The sequence below is a fragment of the Salvelinus namaycush genome, unplaced genomic scaffold, assembly GCF_016432855.1.
Source record: "Salvelinus namaycush isolate Seneca unplaced genomic scaffold, SaNama_1.0 Scaffold308, whole genome shotgun sequence".
NCBI classification, from domain to species: domain Eukaryota; kingdom Metazoa; phylum Chordata; class Actinopteri; order Salmoniformes; family Salmonidae; genus Salvelinus; species Salvelinus namaycush.
This window is the reverse complement of record NW_024059986.1, coordinates 222,411-245,059: the sequence shown is the minus strand read 5'-3', so window position 1 is coordinate 245,059 and position 22,649 is coordinate 222,411. Positions and strand designations below refer to the sequence as shown.

The 22,649-nt window shown below is 40.9% G+C and overlaps 1 protein-coding gene and 1 long non-coding RNA gene across 2 annotated transcripts in view; one reads left to right on the top strand and one right to left on the bottom strand.

Moving 5' to 3' along the window:
- Nucleotides 1-2,896: 2,896 nt before the first annotated feature.
- On the top strand, nucleotides 2,897-11,248 carry LOC120039910. Its single transcript, XR_005475545.1, has 4 exons — nucleotides 2,897-3,015; nucleotides 3,573-3,718; nucleotides 4,759-4,872; nucleotides 10,497-11,248. It is a non-coding gene; the product is annotated as an uncharacterized LOC120039910 (long non-coding RNA).
- A 10,135-nt stretch (nucleotides 11,249-21,383) lies between these two features.
- Nucleotides 21,384-22,649, bottom strand: part of LOC120039909 (gamma-aminobutyric acid type B receptor subunit 2-like) — a 153,487-nt gene continuing 152,221 nt past the window's right edge. The window contains exon 18 of the mRNA XM_038985231.1: nucleotides 21,384-21,559. Within this exon, the coding sequence (XP_038841159.1) occupies nucleotides 21,394-21,559 (166 nt within the window). The 3' untranslated portion in view covers nucleotides 21,384-21,393. The remainder of the gene's footprint in view (nucleotides 21,560-22,649) is intronic.

The following is a 22,649-nucleotide window of genomic DNA, read 5'->3' as shown; positions in this document are numbered from 1 at the left end:
GGACTAGAAACATGCCTATACAAACTGCGGGACTAGAAACATGCCTATACAAACTGTGGGACTAGAAACATGCCTATACAAACTGTGGGACTAGAAACATGCCTATACAAACTGCGGGACTAGAAACATGCCTATACAAACTGCGGAACTAGAAACATGCCTATACAAACTGCGGGACTAGAAACATGCCTATACAAACTGCGGGACTAGAAACATGCCTATACAAACTGTGGGACTAGAAACATGCCTATACAAACTGTGGGACTAGAAACATGCCTATACAAACTGTGGGACTAGAAACATGCCTATACAAACTGCGGGACTAGAAACATGCCTATACAAACTGTGGGACTAGAAACATGCCTATACAAACTGTGGGACTAGAAACATGCCTATACAAACTGTGAGACTAGAAACATGCCTATACAAACTGTGGGACTAGAAACATGCCTATACAAACTGTGAGACTAGAAACATGCCTATACAAACTGTGGGACTAGAAACATGCCTATACAAACTGTGGGACTAGAAACATGCCTATACAAACTGTGGGACTAGAAACATGCCTATACAAACTGTGGGACTAGAAACATGCCTATACAAACTGTGGGACTAGAAACATGCCTATACAAACTGCGGGACTAGAAACATGCCTATACAAACTGCGGGACTAGAAACATGCCTATACAAACTGCGGGACTAGAAACATGCCTATACAAACTGCGGGACTAGAAACATGCCTATACAAACTGCGGGACTAGAAACATGCCTATACAAACTGCGGGACTAGAAACATGCCTATACAAACTGCGGGACTAGAAACATGCCTATACAAACTGCGGGACTAGAAACATGCCTATACAAACTGCGGGACTAGAAACATGCCTATACAAACTGCGGGACTAGAAACATGCCTATACAAACTGCGGGACTAGAAACATGCCTATACAAACTGCGGGACTAGAAACATGCCTATACAAACTGCGGGACTAGAAACATGCCTATACAAACTGTGGGACTAGAAACATGCCTATACAAACTGTGAAACTAGAAACATGCCTATACAAACTGTGAAACTAGAAACATGCCTATACAAACTGCGGGACTAGAAACATGCCTATACAAACTGCGGGACTAGAAACATGCCTATACAAACTGCGGGACTAGAAACATGCCTATACAAACTGGGACTAGAAACATGCCTATACAAACTGCGGGACTAGAAACATGCCTATACAAACTGCGGGACTAGAAACATGCCTATACAAACTGTGGGACTAGAAACATGCCTATACAAACTGTGAAACTAGAAACATGCCTATACAAACTGCGGGACTAGAAACATGCCTATACAAACTGTGAAACTAGAAACATGCCTATACAAACTGTGAAACTAGAAACATGCCTATACAAACTGTGAAACTAGAAACATGCCTATACAAACTGCGGGACTAGAAACATGCCTATACAAACTGCGGGACTAGAAACATGCCTATACAAACTGTGGGACTAGAAACATGCCTATACAAACTGTGAAACTAGAAACATGCCTATACAAACTGCGGGACTAGAAACATGCCTATACAAACTGCGGGACTAGAAACATGCCTATACAAACTGGGACTAGAAACATGCCTATACAAACTGCGGGACTAGAAACATGCCTATACAAACTGCGGGACTAGAAACATGCCTATACAAACTGCGGGACTAGAAACATGCCTATACAAACTGTGGGACTAGAAACATGCCTATACAAACTGTGAAACTAGAAACATGCCTATACAAACTGCGGGACTAGAAACATGCCTATACAAACTGTGAAACTAGAAACATGCCTATACAAACTGTGAAACTAGAAACATGCCTATACAAACTGTGAAACTAGAAACATGCCTATACAAACTGCGGGACTAGAAACATGCCTATACAAACTGTGAAACTAGAAACATGCCTATACAAACTGTGAAACTAGAAACATGCCTATACAAACTGTGAAACTAGAAACATGCCTATACAAACTGTGAAACTAGAAACATGCCTATACAAACTGTTGGACAATGGGCATAATAATAAACATGTGAGTACTCGAACAGTAAAAAATTGTCAAATGCGCATCCCTAAGACTTACAACCAGATGAATCATGTGGGTCTGTGTTTTGTGTGTCTGGGTCTGTGTTTTGTGTGTCTGGGTCCGTGTTTTGTGTGTCTGGGTCCGTGTTTTGTAAGTCTGGGTCTGTGTTGTGTGTTATTGTCTGGAGGTGGGCTGATACAGAGACAGACAGCCTGAACACGAACAACCTTTCTAGAGGGGGAAAACAATGCTGTGGCTGGCTGCTGGAACTACACAGACAGCATTGTCTCTAGAGGGCTGGCTGCTGGAACTACACAGACAGCATTGTCTCTCTAGAGGGCTGGCTGCTGGAACTACACAGACAACAGTGTCTCTAGAGGGCTGGCTGCTGGAACTACACAGACAACAGTGTCTCTCTAGAAGGCTGGCTGCTGGAACTACACAGACAGCATTGTCTCTCTAGAGGGCTGGCTGCTGGAACTACACAGACAACAGTGTCTCTAGAGGGCTGGCTGCTGGAACTACACAGACAACAGTGTCTCTCTAGAAGGCTGGCTGCTGGAACTACACAGACAGCATTGTCTCTCTAGATGGTTGGCTGCTGGAACAACACAGAACAGTGTGTCACAACCAACATTAATGACAGACATCATGGAGAGGAGGAACTGAGGCTTTGGGTTTAGTTGTGTGTCAGTGGAGAGATTCATTGTTACCACTGAGCAGTTATGTACTGTTTTAGAACGTTTTGTGGTTCAATACTAATGCAAAGTGCAAGGTAGATGGGTATTTATTGTGCCTGTGTGTGTCTCCCCTGTCCAGAACCCCATTTCTCCCTGTACACATCTACCAGGAAGGACACGGCCGTACACACGCGCATCATATGGTCATGTGACTGGAGCGCCGACAACAAGTACTTTGTGACGTCGAGTCGAGACAAGAAGGTAATTATTCTACAACAGCAAGACCGTAGTGTTGTTAGTAGAGGTAGCTTGTATTCTCCGGACTTCAACGTCTATTCACTTAGGTCTGAGCGTGTGTTCACAAAGTTTCTCAGAGAAGGAGTACTGATCAAGGATCAGTTTTGTCATTTAAATCATGATGAATAAGAGGGTGGGTGGGTCCAATCCTAGAGCAGAACTTCTACTCTGAGAACCTTTTTGAAACAGTCCCTGATCCCCAGCTTCAGAGTCCTTTGACGTCAATGCAAGACTGGCATGAAACATAATGATGTGCTGATCTCAAACCATCATCAGCCTTCAAAGGTTGTTCCTTACAAATGAGCTCCTCAGTAAGTAAAGGTCACAATGGTAAGGAAGAGGCAGTAAAATACTGTTCATCATAGGTTGCATCCCGAATGGCAAACTTTTCCCTTTACAGTGCACTACTTTTGACCAGGGCCCATAGAACTACATAGGCTATAGGATACCACCTGGGACCTACACACAGTCTGTGTTAGTGTGACGTTCCAGTATAACTTAATTCAAGTTTCTCTCTACAGGTGATAGTGTGGGGGGACTGCAGTAGTTCTGAGGCCACTGTGACCCCTGATGAACCCCCAGTCATCCGGCCCTGTTCCTCCATATTAGACGTAGGAGACTCGGCCACTGCTGTCTCCTTCTGCCCCATCCTGTGCCCCGGCAACAGGTACAATACTGAGGCAGCGCTTATTTTCTGAATTCCAATTGAACCACTAGCCCCCTTCACCCTAGACGCTACTGTAGGCCTGCAATTGGATAGGTATTAGCAATATGGTTGAAATGTATACGCAGCCTATCAGAAGGCATAGGGAAGCTTTAGCTGTTGACCTATCCAATCGTTTCAGATCAACAAGAGTTCCTAGGGGTTTCATATCTTGATGGTAGTGTGTATGGATGGAATGGGCGGCAGGGTAGCCTAGTGGTTAGAGCGTTGAACTAGTAACCGAAAGGTTGCAAGTTCAAATCCCCAAGCTGACAAGGTACAAATCTGTCGTTCTGCCCCTGAACAGGCAGTTAACCCACTGTTCCTAGGCCGTCATTGAAAATAAGAATTTGTTCTTAACTGACTTGCCTAGTTAATTAAATTTAAAAATAAAAATAAAATACCATGTGTGGATATCATAAGGTGAATGCACCAATTTGTAAGTCGCTCTGGATAAGAGCGTCTGCTAAATGACTTAAATGTAAATGTAAAATGTGTATGCTTCCCTTGTGTGCCACCTGTGTGTGCTGTCTGTCTATGGCCTAGTAACCCATCTTTGAGTTGCACATGCACTTTATTTCCACATGCGCTTTATTTCCACGTGCACGTTATTTCCACATGCACGTTATTTCCACATGCGTTTTATTTCCACATGGACGTTTTATTTCCACATGGACGTTTTATTTCCACATGCACTTATTTCCACATGCACTTTTTATTTCCACATGCACTTTATTTCCACATGCACTTTGTTTCCACATGGACGTTTTATTTCCAAATTTTTCCAGCTGGCTTCTAAAGTTGATGACGTTTCTGTGTTATTTAGCCTTTTGTGTGATCTGTTGAACTATTATACATGTCTAGCTGTAAGCCTGCCTGTTAACCACATGTCAATCTGGGACAATCAGCCTGCCTGTTAAACATGTCCATCTGGGACAATCAGCCTGCCTGTTAACCACATGTCCATCTGGGACAATAAGTTTGATTCATGTATGTTCCTCCAGCTATCTGCTGGCGGTGGGGCTGGAGAGTGGTCAGGTCCTGCTGTATAAGTGGGAACCCAGTGAGGAGCCTGCTGGAGCATCAGACTGGACCAGATATGGAGAAACAGACTCCTCGTATCCTTTAGACACACACACCGGTATGCATGCATAAACACACAATCCCAAGTATTCATCACACATTTCAGTTTCTAAAATACCCCCCCGCACACCCACCTTTTGGCACTGACTAACTACAGGCCTTTAGTCCAGCTGTCCTATAAGCACTGGTTCCATTATTCTACGCTGAAGCCTCAAGACAACATATCTAATAGAAAAATACCCCAAAAGGTACTCTGACTCTTTAGGCAGGAGTTTTTATGACTCTGCTGAGAGTACGTCCAAAGTGGACCCTATTCCCTACCCTAAGGGTCCTGGTCAAAAGTAGTGCACTATATAGGGAATATGGTGGCATCTGGAAGGTATCCAGCGAAAGAACATCCTCAAGTGGGTTTGAATAGCTGTGTATTGATTGGAGGGTTATTGAAGAGGAAATTGCAATCAACAGGCTCTTTTTGTGAAGGCCCCACCGGCTGCCGTTTCCACTGAGTCATGAAGAGAAGGAAGGGAAATCTGTGGACTGAAGGCCAACGCCTGTGGAATGTTCTAACAATGTTGTAATGTTACCTGATCTGTGAACGTTTATTCCTCTGCTACTGTATAAAACAACATTTAGCAGATTCAGCACCTTTGGAAATTTCATATGAGAACGTCTATGCTTCAACAGGTTTTATTTTTGTGCATTATGTCTGTATGTGACACACTCAGGGAGCTAACACAAGTCTTTAGGTCTCAGGCATATTACACTACTCATCATGCAACCATGGTTGACCTCTAACCCTAGAAATATAATTCATTCTTATATATTACCATGTGCCTAACAACCTCATTTACATACAGTCTGCTTGAGGTAGACAGAACACAATGATACACTGACTAGTACAGTACGGAGACAACACAATGATACACTGACTAGTACAGTATGGAGACAACACAATGATACACTATGACTAGTACAGTATGGAGACACAACACAATGATACACTATGACTAGTACTGTATGGAGACATAACACAATGATACACTATGACTAGTACAGTATGGAGACAACACAATGATACACTATGACTGTAGTACAGTATGGAGACACAACACAATGATACACTATGACTGTAGTACTGTATGGAGACATAACACAATGATACACTATGACTAGTACAGTATGGAGACAACACAATGATACACTATGACTAGTACAGTATGGAGACATAACACAATGATACACTATGACTAGTACAGTATGGAGACATAACACAATGATACACTATGACTAGTACTGTATGGAGACATAACACAATGATACACTATGGCTAGTACAGTATGGAGACAACACAATGATACACTATGACTGTAGTACAGTATGGAGACACAACACAATGATACACTATGACTGTAGTACTGTATGGAGACATAACACAATGATACACTATGACTAGTACAGTATGGAGACATAACACAATGATACACTATGACTAGTACAGTATGGAGACATAACACAATGATACACTATGACTGTAGTACAGTATGGAGACATAACACAATGATACACTATGACTAGTACAGTATGGAGACATAACACAATGATACACTATGACTAGTACTGTATGGAGACATAACACAATGATACACTATGACTGTAGTACAGTATGGAGACAACACAATGATACACTATGACTAGTACAGTATGGAGACATAACACAATGATACACTATGACTGTAGTACAGTATGGAGACAACACAATGATACACTATGACTAGTACTGTATGGAGACATAACACAATGATGCACTATGGCTAGTACAGTATGGAGACATAACACAATGATACACTATGACTAGTACAGTATGGAGACATAACACAATGATACACTATGACTGTAGTACAGTATGGAGACAACACAATGATACACTATGACTAGTACAGTATGGAGACACAACACAATGATACACTATGACTGTAGTACAGTATGGAGACAACACAATGATACACTATGGACTAGTACTGTATGGAGACATAACACAATGATACACTATGACTGTAGTACAGTATGGAGACAACACAATGATACACTATGACTAGTACAGTATGGAGACATAACACAATGATACACTATGACTAGTACAGTATGGAGACATAACACAATGATACACTATGACTGTAGTACAGTATGGAGACATAACACAATGATACACTATGACTAGTACAGTATGGAGACACAACACAATGATACACTATGACTAGTACAGTATGGAGACATAACACAATGATACACTATGACTGTAGTACAGTATGGAGACAACACAATGATACACTATGACTAGTACAGTATGGAGACATAACACAATGATACACTATGACTGTAGTACAGTATGGAGACAACACAATGATACACTATGACTAGTACAGTATGGAGACATAACACAATGATACACTATGACTAGTACAGTATGGAGACATAACACAATGATACACTATGACTGTAGTACAGTATGGAGACATAACACAATGATACACTATGACTGTAGTACAGTATGGAGACAACACAATGATACACTATGACTAGTACAGTATGGAGACAACACAATGATACACTATGACTGTAGTACAGTATGGAGACATAACACAATGATACACTATGACTAGTACAGTATGGAGACACAACACAATGATACACTATGACTAGTACAGTATGGAGACATAACACAATGATACACTATGACTGTAGTACAGTATGGAGACAACACAATGATACACTATGACTAGTACAGTATGGAGACATAACACAATGATACACTATGACTGTAGTACAGTATGGAGACAACACAATGATACACTATGACTAGTACAGTATGGAGACATAACACAATGATACACTATGACTAGTACAGTATGGAGACATAACACAATGATACACTATGACTGTAGTACAGTATGGAGACATAACACAATGATACACTATGACTGTAGTACAGTATGGAGACATAACACAATGATACACTATGACTAGTACAGTATGGAGACACAACACAATGATACACTATGACTAGTACAGTATGGAGACATAACACAATGATACACTATGACTGTAGTACAGTATGGAGACATAACACAATGATACACTATGACTAGTACAGTATGGAGACACAACACAATGATACACTATGACTAGTACAGTATGGAGACATAACACAATGATACACTATGACTAGTACAGTATGGAGACATAACACAATGATACACTATGACTAGTACTGTATGGAGACATAACACAATGATACACTATGACTGTAGTACAGTATGGAGACAACACAATGATACACTATGACTAGTACAGTATGGAGACATAACACAATGATACACTATGACTAGTACAGTATGGAGACATAACACAATGATACACTATGACTGTAGTACAGTATGGAGACATAACACAATGATACACTATGACTGTAGTACAGTATGGAGACATAACACAATGATACACTATGACTAGTACAGTATGGAGACACAACACAATGATACACTATGACTAGTACAGTATGGAGACATAACACAATGATACACTATGACTGTAGTACAGTATGGAGACATAACACAATGATACACTATGACTAGTACAGTATGGAGACACAACACAATGATACACTATGACTAGTACAGTATGGAGACATAACACAATGATACACTATGACTAGTACAGTATGGAGACATAACACAATGATACACTATGACTAGTACTGTATGGAGACATAACACAATGATACACTATGACTGTAGTACAGTATGGAGACAACACAATGATACACTATGACTAGTACAGTATGGAGACAACACAATGATACACTATGACTAGTACAGTATGGAGACAACACAATGATACACTATGACTAGTACTGTATGGAGACATAACACAATGATACACTATGACTAGTACAGTATGGAGACAACACAATGATACACTATGACTAGTACTGTATGGAGACATAACACAATGATACACTATGACTAGTACAGTATGGAGACATAACACAATGATACTCTATGACTAGTACTGTATGGAGACATAACACAATGATACACTATGACTAGTACAGTATGGAGACATAACACAATGATACTCTATGACTAGTACAGTATGGAGACATAACACAATGATACACTATGACTAGTACTGTATGGAGACATAACACAATGATACACTATGACTAGTACTGTATGGAGACATAACACAATGATACACTATGACTAGTACAGTATGGAGACATAACACAATGATACACTATGACTAGTACTGTATGGAGACATAACACAATGATACACTATGACTGTAGTACAGTATGGAGACAACACAATGATACACTATGACTAGTACTGTATGGAGACATAACACAATGATACACTATGACTAGTACAGTATGGAGACATAACACAATGATACACTATGACTAGTACTGTATGGAGACATAACACAATGATACACTATGACTGTAGTACAGTATGGAGACAACACAATGATACACTATGACTAGTACAGTATGGAGACAACACAATGATACACTATGACTAGTACAGTATGGAGACAACACAATGATACACTATGACTAGTACTGTATGGAGACATAACACAATGATACACTATGACTAGTACAGTATGGAGACATAACACAATGATACTCTATGACTAGTACTGTATGGAGACATAACACAATGATACACTATGACTAGTACAGTATGGAGACATAACACAATGATACTCTATGACTAGTACAGTATGGAGACATAACACAATGATACACTATGACTAGTACTGTATGGAGACATAACACAATGATACACTATGACTAGTACAGTATGGAGACATAACACAATGATACACTATGACTAGTACTGTATGGAGACATAACACAATGATACACTATGACTAGTACAGTATGGAGACAACACAATGATACACTATGACTGTAGTACAGTATGGAGACATAACACAATGATACACTATGACTAGTACTGTATGGAGACATAACACAATGATACACTATGACTAGTACTGTATGGAGACAACACCATGATTGACTGTAGTACAGTACGGAGACACAACAATGATACACTGACTGTAGTACAGTATGGAGACAACACAATGATACACTATGACTAGTACAGTATGGAGACATAACACAATGATACACTATGACTAGTACAGTATGGAGACATAACACAATGATACACTATGACTAGTACAGTATGGAGACATAACACAATGATACACTATGGCTGTAGTACAGTATGGAGACATAACACAATGATACACTATGACTAGTACTGTATGGAGACATAACACAATGATACACTATGACTAGTACTGTATGGAGACAACACCATGATTGACTGTAGTACAGTACGGAGACACAACAATGATACACTGACTGTAGTACAGTACGGAGACACAACAATGATACACTGACTGTAGTACAGTATGGAGACATAACACAATGATACACTATGACTGTAGTACAGTATGGAGACATAACACAATGATACACTATGACTAGTACAGTATGGAGACAACACAATGATACGCTATGACTGTCGTACAGTATGTCACCACTCTGTGTTGTTTCCTTGACAACGCTTCCCCCCTCCAGTCAGAGTCACTCGCTGACGGTGAAGAGGCTGCGCTGGAGGCCGAGGGCGGGCCGAGCCGGCCAGGGGGGTGAGGAGGAAGGCAGGGGCGAGGGCAGCGTCACAGCAGCAGGCAGCTCTTGGGTACAGCTAGCCAGTGCAGGGGCAGACCACTCTGTCAAAATCTTCAACATCAACAGACTGAATGTGTAGCTAGCGTTGGACCGGAGACACTGAAACCATTAGATCGTGGTATCCTGACACTGCTGACTGAGACTACAGGGCTGTCTGGAGCGGAGACGAGTGGAACAGACCTGGGGCTGGCTGTTCACTGGGTCATTCCATTCACCCTGTGTGACAACCAGCCAGCTAGCTCAGACAAGATAGTCTCACGGCCAGGTCTGGTTGTCTGGTGATCTGGGCTACAGGCTGCTTCCAGGATGCCCCTAGCCCATGACTTCTCTCTCTCTCTGCAGCCCTGGTCTTTGTCTTCTGTATTTATGCTCTTATTTTGGTCTAAGACGAGGGATATTAGGCTCACCGTTTCAACATACTTTTATGTTAATGTATTCATTTGTTAGGGTTCAGTAACTGAAATCAAGTTATGTTTGAAAGTCCCCTGGTTTCTTGATTACCATATCTTCTTTCTTTGTGGTGTATTGCGGTCTCTTCATGTTCTGATGGCTTGAAATGTCCTTAAAAAAATGACACAGTACTGATACTTTTAATGTAAAATAAGTTACATATCTGAAATAAAGCTCTTTTTGTATACATAGATTGATTCCTGTGAGTTAGTACCGGAACCAGTTGACCCCAATGACAATGATGACTGCATGACTTGGGCATTTTCCATCCCACTGTAGCAAAATGTAATAGCATACATCCAGCCTTGATTGGGAGTCCCATAGGGCGGCGCACAATTGGCCCAGCGTCGTCCGGGTTTGGCCAGGGTAGGTCGTCATTGTAAATAAGAATTTGTTCTTAACTGACTTGCCTAGCTAAATAAAGGTAAACAATTTTAAAACATTTATAAAATATGTTGCTATGCCATACAATTAACTTAATATAGACTACAACTTAGCAGTAGATTCCCTTCTCTTATGCTTAATATAGTAGAGTACTAGGGTAGAATAGGGTACAATTTATCATTCTCAAGGAGAGAGCCAGAGGAAATCCATGGTTACATCCCAAATGCCTCCCTATTCCCTACATCGTGCACTACTTTTGAGGAGAGCACATTAGGCTGATTGCCATTAGGATCATAGCCTACGGTTAGGATGTACTGTACATGCCGCAGAGGGAGCCATGGTTACGTGTTGGACATCAATATACTCACGGTAGCGTGCAAGTGTAGGCCATAGCTCACACTCTCTAATGGCAGAGCATGTATTTGGAGACATTATTCAATCTGGGGCCCCTTGTCTAATAATATACACTACGGGTAAAAAGTTTTAGAACACCTACTCATTCAAGGGTTTTTCTTTATTTTTACTATTTTCTACATTGTAGAATAATAGTGAAGACATCAAAACTATGAAATAACCCATGGAATCATGTAGTAACCAAAAAAGTTAACAAATCTAAATATATATACTTTTTGACATTCTTCAAATAGCCACCCTTTGCCTTGATGACAGCTTTACATACTCTTGGAATTCTCTCAACCAGCTTCATGAGGTAGTCACCTGGAATGCATTTTAATTAACAGGTGTGCCTTCTTAAAAGTTCATTTGTGGAATTTCTTTCCTTAATGCATTTGAGCCAATCAGTTGTGTTGTGACAAGGTAGGGTTGCTATACAGAAGATAGCCCTATTTGGTCAAATACCATGTCCATATTATGGCAAGAACAGCTCAAATAAGCAACGAGAAACAACAATCCATCATTACTTTAAGACATGAAGGTTAGACAATCCGGTACATTTCAAGAACTTTGAACGTTTCTTCATGGGCTGTCGTAAAAACCATCAAGCACTATGATGAAACTGGCTCTCATGAGTACCGCCACAGGAAAGGAAGACCCAGAGTTACCTCTGCTGCAGAGGATAAGTTCATTAGAGTTACCAACCTCAGAAATTGTAGCCAAAATAAATGCTTCACAGTGTTCAAGTAACAGACACATCTCAACATCAGCTGTTCAGAGGAGACTGTGTGAATCAGGCCTTCATGGTCGAATTGCTGCAAAGAAACCACTACTAAGGACACCAATAAGAAGGGACTTGCTTGGGCCAAGAAACACGAGCAATGGACATTAGACCGGTGGAAATTTGTCCTTTGGTCTGATGAGTCCAAATTTGAGATTTTTGGTTCCAACCGCTGTGTCTTTGTGAGATGCGGTGTGGGTGAACGGATTATCTCTGCATGTGTGGTTCCGACTGTAAAGCGAGGAGGTGTTATGGTGTGGGGGTGCTTTGCTTGTGACACTGTCTGATTTATTTAGAATTCAAGGCACACTTAACCAGCATGGCTACCACAGCATTCTGCGGCGATACACCATCCCATCTGGTTCGCGCTTAGTGGGACTATCATTTGTTTTTCAACAGGACAAAGACCTAACATACCTCCAGGCTGTGTAAGGGCCATTTGACCAAGAAGGAGAGTGATGGAGTGCTGCATCAGATGACCTGGCCTCCACAATCCCCGACCTTAACCAAATTGAGATGGTTTGGGATGAGTCGGATCGCAGAGTGAAGGAAAAGCAGCCAACAAGTGTTCAGCGTATGTGGGAACTCCTTCAAGACTGTTGGAAAAGCATTCCAGGTGAAGCTGGTTGAGAGAATGCCAAGAGTGTGCAAAGCTGTCATCAAGGCAAAGGGTGGCTATTTTAAGAATCTCAAATATAAAATATATTTTGTTTAACACTTTTTTGGTTACTACATTATTCCATATGTGTTATTTCATAGTTTTGACATCTTCATTATTATTCTACAATGTAGAAAATAGTAAAAAAATAAAGAAAAACCCTTGAATGAGTATGTGTTTTAAAACGTTTGACCGGTAGGGCAGCGGTCTAAGGCACTGCATCTCAGTGCAAGAGGCGTCACTGTAGTCCCTGGTTCGAATCCAGGCTGCATCACATCCGGCCGTGATTGTGAGTCCCATAGGTCGGCGCACAATTGGCCCAGCATCATCCAGGTTTGGCCGGGGTAGGCCGTCATTGTAAGTAAGAATTTGTTCTTAACTGACTTAACTGACTTTTTTTACCTAAATATAGGTAAAAAAATATATAAAACATTTATAAAAATATGTTGATATGCCATACAGTTAACTTAATATAGTGGTAGTAACACTACACATTTTTTTACTATAATTTCACAACACTCTACCTCCTATTGTAGGTAGTACCTTGACTAGCACACAGCAGCATATTGGATAACCACAATTGTTTTCCAGATTGGGACAACCTCACCTGAAAAACCATGTGAAGGCCTATCACGTATACATGCCTGCTATCATTGTATTCTCACTCAGGTCAACTTAATTAGCCCTCAATCTTCCCTTTATACAGCGTGAACTTTACAGAGGCTGTTCAGGTTAAACACATCTCTCCAGAGCACAGTAGCACCCCCCTTCCCCTCTACACCAGTCATATACAGTAACCTAAATGGTGTATCTTCCACAATACCAGTAGTAGTGGTAGAACTGGGCAATGCCAGCTGGGCTCAGAATCCCACAGTCGATTTGCATTATGTGTACAGTATCCTTTGAATCAGTGTATCACTTTGGCTGTGTTTACACAGGCAGCCCAATTCAGATTTTTTTTTTCTCACTGATTGGTCTTTTGACCAATCACATCAGATATTTTTCAAAGCTGATCTGATTGGTCAAAAAAACAATTAGTGAAAACAAGATCAGAACTGGGCTGGCTGTGTAAAAGCAGAGCCTCTGAACAGAAAACGGAGTATTACATAATACCATATTGACTTGAAGTGTACAGAGGTCCATAGGTGTACAGTACAGTAGGCCCTGAGGTTGTCTTACTGTAGCCTCAGTCCTACCTCCCATAGAGGACTGTCTGGGCCTCTGAGCCCTCTGTCTAGCACTTACATGGTCAATATTTGACAGCACGATGGAAAGGCCTCTCTCTCTCTCGCTCTCTCTCTCGCTCTCTCTCTCTCTCGCTCTCTCGCTCACTCTCTCGCTCTCTCACTCACTCTCTCGCTCTCTCACTCACTCACTCACTCACTCACTCACTCACTCTCTCTCTCTCTCTCTCTCTCTCTCACTCACTCACTCACTCACTCACTCACTCACTCACTCACTCACTCACTCACTCACTCACTCACTCACTCACTCACTCACATTCCACATCCTGTTTGCCATTGTGCCTTGACAGTTGTATTATTTATCAACCTCTGCACATGGATCTTTTCATTACTAATGTATTGGCCTTCCTGGCTCTCTCTCTGTGTAATGTGTATGGATTGTAGACAGCTGAGCTCATGTGCTGCTGTTTATGCCTGATTCCATTTTACCCCGTGCATCATAGTTGGCTATAGTTTAGTAGGCTTTAGGCCTTGTAATTTTAGTTTTTTTATTTTTTCTTCTTTTTTTTTCTTCTTTATGATGATCAGTGATGGAAATAAAAATGTAATCACTGTAGCAATTTATTAATCAACAGATTTTTTGCAATTGTTTTATTGAAAAATCTGATAATCCCATGCATCTGAAAAACAATTACTGCAAGAAAAGGAAATAAACATTTTTTTCTGTGATTTTCTGTATGTAAGAGAAACATAATAATTTAAAATGCCCTGTTTGCGCAAGTAAAAATACATCAAAGGTCCAGACTACTGTAGAATCATGACTGCCATTTCCCCCAAAATGCTTTTCGACAGCAAATAATTGCACTCCATTCTTAGTGGTAATGCATTCATTTGTACTCCTTCTAGAAGGGTTCTGAGGTGATAAAGCAAAGTAGCTCATGAATGATCAGGGCTAGATTCTATCAGATCTGCGCTAGCTGACATCCCTATAGCGGTTGTTTTGGAGGTGGAACTGTGTTGGAGCTGTCAAATCCACAAGCGGCTGCTTGCATCACCTTATCGAGGACACTGCCATTGGACGCAACGAAACCACACCCGACATTCAGACAAAGCCCACGCAGCTGTGTTAGAAGTTCAAAAACTCAAATCCGTTATCTACAACTCAATTAGGCTATACATTCCCCCGCTCCAAATGAACATGAAAACATGTCATTATTTCTATCATCAATATAGTTTACACTTTCTATCGGCGTTATGAACTTCTAACATGGCAGGGATAGTAAGGGCGTGATTTGTGACACGGAAGAGCAGCTGCTAACCGATTTTAAAGCTACAGTTACACCTGTAAAGCATCTGCTATGCGGATGTCGCCCAACACAGTTTAACATTGAATCGAGGCCTTCGACAACCTTGCCTTGTGGATAAAACAGTTGTTTTAATTGCCGTTATAATGAACATAACTGAGATCACAATAACAAAAACATTAACTGTGCTTTACTTGACTTCCTATTTCTTTTAAAGCTATATGTAAAGAGCACTAGCCTAAGGGTAGACAACAGTACATAAATAGGCCTCTGAATACAGGCAGACTGAAACAATCTGGAGTTCTTTAAACTATTAGGCTTTTTGAATTGATCAAAACAAAACTTTTATAAAGTTATTTTCAGTCTCACTTTATTTGACGTTGATGTGAAAAGTAAAGGCTGCCCCATAACATTCAGACATTTTAAAGCAGAATTCTGTTCAAAATGCCCCATAACAACCGATGGTTCCAAAATGTTATTGTATTCCAGTGGGATACTTATTTTATACATGTTTTCATATCTATCTCAACTTTTCATACCATAGTTACAGATACTGTAAATAAAAAAACGTTTCCAATATGTTCCAAGTATCATCGTGGTCATTGTGAACGTCAAGGTTTCTTATGAAAAATCTATGTTTAGAACATAAAGATTGGTATATATATTTCTCTATGTTTCTGGAATAATAAAACAAGTTATTGCCCTTCTCATACATGTTATATTTTGCATTTAACATAAGGTTATTAAATTTAACTTAAATTCTACAATGTGTGTTTGGAATACCACATATTAAATTGACAAAAACAGTAACAGAATGAAGTTTATTTTTTATATACAGTACCAGTCAAAAGTTTGGACACACATACTCATTCAAGGGTTATTCTTTGTTTGTACTATTTTCTACATTGTAGAATAATAGTAAAGACGTCAAAACTATGAAATAACACATATGGAATTATGTAGAAACCAAAAAAGTGTTTGTTAAATCAAAATATATTTTAGATTCTTCAAAGTAGACACCCTTTGCCTTGATGACAGCTTTGCACACTTTTGGCATTCTCTCCAACAGTCTTGAAGGAGTTCCCACATATGCTGAGCACTTGTTGGCTGCTTTTACTTCACTCTGCGTTCCAACTCATCCCAAACCATCTCAATTGGGTTGAGGTTGAAAATTGTGGCGGCCAGGTCATCTGATGCAGCACTCCATCCCTCTCCTTCCTGGTCAAATAGCCCTTACACAGCCTGGAGGTGTGTTGGGTCATTGTCCTGTTGAAAAACAAATGATAATCCCACTAAGCGCAAACCAGATGGGATGGCGTATCGCGCAGAATGCTGTGGTAGCCATGCTTGTTAAGTGTGCCTTGAATTCTAAATATCACAGACAGTGTCACAAGCAAAGCACCATCACAACTCCCCCTTCATGCTTCACGGTGGGAACCACACATGTGGAGATCATCCATTCACCTACTCTGCGTCTCACAAAGACATGGCGGTTGGAACCAAAAATCACAAATTTGGACTCATCAGACCAAAGGAAAGATTTCCATCAGTCCAATGTCCATTGCTCGTGTTTCTTGGCCCAAGCAAGTCTCTTATTATTATTGGTGTCCTTTAGTACTGGTTTCTTTGCAGCAATTCGGCCATGAAAGCCTGATTCACGCAGTCACCTCTGAACAGTTAATGTTGAGATGTGTCTGTTACTTGAACTCTGTGAAGCATTTATTTGGGCTGCAATTTCTGAGGCTGATAACTAATGAACTTATCCTCTGCAGCAGAGGTAACTCCGGGTCTTCCTTTCCTGTGGCGGTACTCATGAAAGCCAGTTTCATCATAGTGCTTGATGGTTTTTACGACAGCCCATGAAGAAACGTTCAAAGTTCTTGACATTTTCACGATTGACTGACCTTCATGTCTTAAAGTAATGATAGACTGTCGTTTCTCTTTGCTTATTTGAGCTGTTCTTGCCATAATATGGACTTGGTCTTTTACCAAATAGGGCTATCTTCTGTACACCACCACTACCTTTTTACAACACAACTGATTGGCTTAAACTCAATAAGAATGAAAGAAATTCCACAAATTAACTTTTAACAAGGCACACCTGTTAATTTAAATGCATTCCAGATGACTACCTCATGAAGCTGGTTGAGAAAATGCCAAGAGTGTGCAAAGCTGTCATTAAGGCAAAGGGTGACTACTTTGAAGAATCTCAAATATAAAATATATTTTGATTTGTTTAACACTTTTTTGCTTACTACATGATTCCATATGTGTTATTTCATAGTTTTGATGTCTTCACTATTATTCTACAATGTAGAAAATAATAAAAAATAAATACACCCTTAAATGAGTAGGTGTGTCCAAACTTTTGACTGGTACTGTATATTTCTCATAGATTTTGTAATAGATTTTCCAGAAACCCTGATGACGATATATACAAATATATGAATATATATATATATATATATTTATATACACACACGTGTTTTTGACCTTTAAACTGAAAGAAACCGAAGAACAGAGTAGCCCTGGCTAATACAGAACGTTAGCATGAAAAAGCAGTTTATTACCAGTTATTATGAGCCCTTTAACTACTAACATTGCATTTGATGAACTATTGTTGCAGACGTTGAGAACAATTTTTAATTAATAATAGAAAATTAGGGCACATTGCAAATAAAAGTAACAGTACCTGATAAACAGCATTTGGCATTTTGTAAGAACAATAAATAGTGACTGTCAGGTTCCATGAATGCTGAGAAAAGAACATTTTTGATGTGTTATTGACTGTTCTATAGGTTCATTCTGATACAGCTAGCCAAAGCTATTACGTGTTGTACACTTATTGCCCTCAGCATCTTGCAGCATGTGTAATGCTGCATGTAGTTTACATTATATTGTGTGTGGGGGGATTTCTCACTGAGAATCTTGGCTTTGACATTGACTGCTTGGTGATGTCCTCTTAAAGAATGTGACAGGACTGCTGAACAAGAGGTTGGCAGAAATTAAAGCAACATTTTGACGGGATATAAAAATGAAACTGGCTTGACTGAGAAGAAACAAAGTGGATTTGTCACGACAGTCGTAAAAACAGGTAACTCCTATGTGAATTATACATTTTATTTCATGCCATCTTGAGAAAGCCAAATACCAAATATTTCATACATACATCAACACCATCAGGGTATCAGCAAATTTTACACAATCACATATAATGTAATATATAAAATGTGTCGTTTTTTTTCTGAAGGAACAACCAACCCCAGTGTCTCACTCACTCAGAAGAGACTGTGTGTTTCTCTGGTGGGCAAAGATGGATGAGAAAGAAGCCTTTTCACTTCATGGAGGTCTGTGCTGCTGTGTTGCTGCTCTGGACAGCCCCATTGACTCCAGGCTAGGGGGAGGAGCTCAGACAGGAATTCACACCTGGATGTGTCCAATAGCAGTACTGTCTCCAACCTGCTCCTTCCCAACCATTCCTTGTCCTCCAATAGGCTTCCTCCTTGGCTGACAGACATCATCAGCGTTCAGACGCCAGGCCCAGCTCACAGAGCAGCCCACTCTCTGTAATGAGTTGTCCCCAAGTGATCTATCTCACCCTGTATATTCCAGGTGTTGGAGCATTGAATGGTTAAGAAGTCATGACAGGTTATACAATTTACAGATGCGTTACAGATTCTTGTTGAGTTAATTTAGCCTGGCCCACACCACCACCACCACTACCTACTGGGCCTGGTGTATACTGTGGCTCCTGCAGGGTACAGGATACGACTACAAGCACAGAGCTCAACAAACGCCTTTATAAAACTAAAACTGGAACCAAGACACCAATGGTGAAATATAAGCTGAAACAAATCTAGACTTCTGATGATGATACGTAACTTTTCGGTGGATTTCGTCCACTTTGCGTTTTTCTTGTTCTTGTGACAACAGTTGTACAAAAAAAATTACGATAGCTAGCTATGTCTACGGCCCTATTTTAGTCCAAGAAATTACCTTTGGGCCAACTGCACAGAAATACATTTCTATAGCAACTCTGATGTATGTTCCACTGTTGCTAAGTGCCAGGTGATTTAGAGGTGCTTCTCTCCCAGTCTGTGGTTCCATTGTTGTGGGCAGTTCTGTGGTCTCCATCGGCGCCATTTCTGCTTAAGCCACATCTGGATAGGGTTCACATACGGCTCACGTATCTTCCACTTGCCATTTTGGTCATTGAAATTTAGATTAACTAATTGAAACAGCTTAAAGGGACTTAATTTCACGGTTTCAAAACTGATGAAACCGAAATGGCAAACCCACATCCTCATCACGATCTGAATGTATGTCTTGTCAACAGAACCTCTGTCCAAGTCTTTGATCTCAGTTTCTCACCACTTTTGATGCTGTCTGACCATGCACCCATTTCATTGACTTATGAAACGTATAGTCATTAGAACGATACTTCTTTATCCTCACTACAGCCAGATAATGGAGTGACATCACAGTTTCTGGACCATTTACAGTGGTAATGGGAGCCTGTTTGGCGAGGCCTCGTCTGGACGCGTAACATCACTAGGATACGGTGTGCACTCCTGTTTCCCTATAGGTGTGTATCTTTATGTGTGTGTGTGTGTCAACACATAGTGAACATGGAGAGTCATTACTATTGTCATTGTTTCCTGGAAATCTGTCCTGTTTGGTTCTGTTGCCTTCTAAAGGCATTCTACTGTACTGTAGTATTTCATTTTTGTTTGGAGGTAAATTAAACTAGGGAAGTTGAAACACATTAAAGGCCTGTGAAAAGAGATAGCATAATCTTGAAGAAAAATGAATGGTGCAAATGTAACAAAGCTGTGTGCATATTACTCCAAGTTAAAAGAATTGGCCCCTGGTGTCTTTCGACATTTTGCTAGTCATAGAAATGAGAGTAATCTTACTTCTTGCCATGAGCCAATCCATTTAACACAATTAACGCACTACAATGATGCAGTAATATTACACAAACCAATTTGTCTTACATTTTGCTTTGTAGTAGGCCAGTTTTTACGGTTTCATTCGTTTTTCAGGACCTCCTACCCCTATACAGACCCCTCCCCCCATTCCCCCATATGTTCATTCACAGCATACTCAAAGCTAACGGAACGTCAAAGTCAGAAAGTATGCTATTTACATGCTTGTTCACAATGGTGAATTTTGATGAATCCTACGTCAGTCCCGTCTGGAACTCCTTTGTTCCTATAGTAACGCCTCCCAGGCATTGACGTAGCTGAAATGCTCACGTTTTGACAGGCTCACACATAGTCCAGTGTATGACAAAATAAAAACAACAACATAAAAACCCTCCGAAGCAGATCCACCCCATGTCTGGTCTGGTCCTCTGCTGTTGGGGGGGGGTGGGGTGAGACCAAAGGAGGTTGTTGCTCTGGATCGTGGGTCATTTGTAAGGTCCTCCTGTGCCCTCCCCCCTTCCCTTCCCGACCCATGGTTCTAGTGAGGGGTTCTAGAGACCGAGGCATGACGAGTGGAACCAACTTCCCCCTCCCTGGTCCAACACACATATTATTCCACTGTTGCTGACGGCCTAAGCTAGGGTCTGCTTGTTGTTTTTAAAACACGGATGTCCTTTCTTGGAAGCGCCAGGGGAGACTGATGCTCACAGGCCTGAGACCATGACCCGATAGGACGGGGGCATGTGTCTGTGCCGCGGGCTGGAGCCGGGACTGGCGTTGGGGCTGGTACAGCTGGCGTCCACCCCCCCTATGGAGGGTAGGTAGGCATGGTGCAGGATGGGTAGCTGCAACGACAGCCTGCGCTGTATGCTGTGGACGGAGAGATATAGCATGTTAAGTATCTTTAAAGATCATTATATTCACCTGACTAATTACAAGTTTAAATTGAAGGAGTTAATGTCCCATGTGTGCTGTCAAAGTGTTAAACCCTCTACAATCTTTCTAAATTGATGTGGTGCTACATTGCGAACACACTGTTCATACAGGACTATTTACATCCAGCCAGCTTCTGTATGTGCTGTTTCACTCTCAATAATTCAAATGGGCTTTTTGTACACCAGCATTTGTGATTACTGATGCAAAGAGGGCTGAATGACTGTACACTGTAGTTACAATACTCTAACAGGGTCACAACACAGTCAGTGACATCTCACTTCTCACTGGCATTACCGCACACAGTCAGTCAGAGAGCTTCCCTGGTCCCCTCACCCCCTCCTCCTCCTCCACCCCCCACAGTAACACACCAGAGCTTCCCTGGTCCCCTCACCCCCTCCTCCTCCTCCACCCCCCACAGTAACACACCAGAGCTTCCCTGGTCCCCTCACCCCCTCCTCCTCCACCCCACACAGTAACACACCAGAGCTTCCCTGGTCCCCTCACCCCCTCCTCCTCCACCCTCCACAGTAACACACCAGAGCCTCCCTGGTCCCTCCTCTCTACTCCTCTCCGCTAACCCATAATCCACTCCGTGCTTTGGAGATCTTCTGACAAAAATAAAATGTCATGCTTCTGCCTGGTGTGACAGCTCACACCGCACCTCTCTGCTAGAGCCATTGCTTTTCAAGCCGATTACCTAACCGAATGGCAGTTATGTAAATATAGAAAAAACATGTCCTTCTCATTCACTAGCTCAAAGTCTTTCAATTCTGACAACTTTCAAATGAGACCAGTGAATTGTCTCACAGGTTGTTGTACATGTTTTCTGATGAAAGAACACTTTATTGACATGGGAAACATATGTTTACATTGCCAAAGTAAGTGGAATAGATCATTTAAAAAATGAAATAAACAATATAAAATGAACATTAAACATTACACTCACAAAAGTTCCAATGGAATGGAGACATTTCAAATATCATATTATGTCTATATACAATGTTGTAACAATGTACAAAAGGGA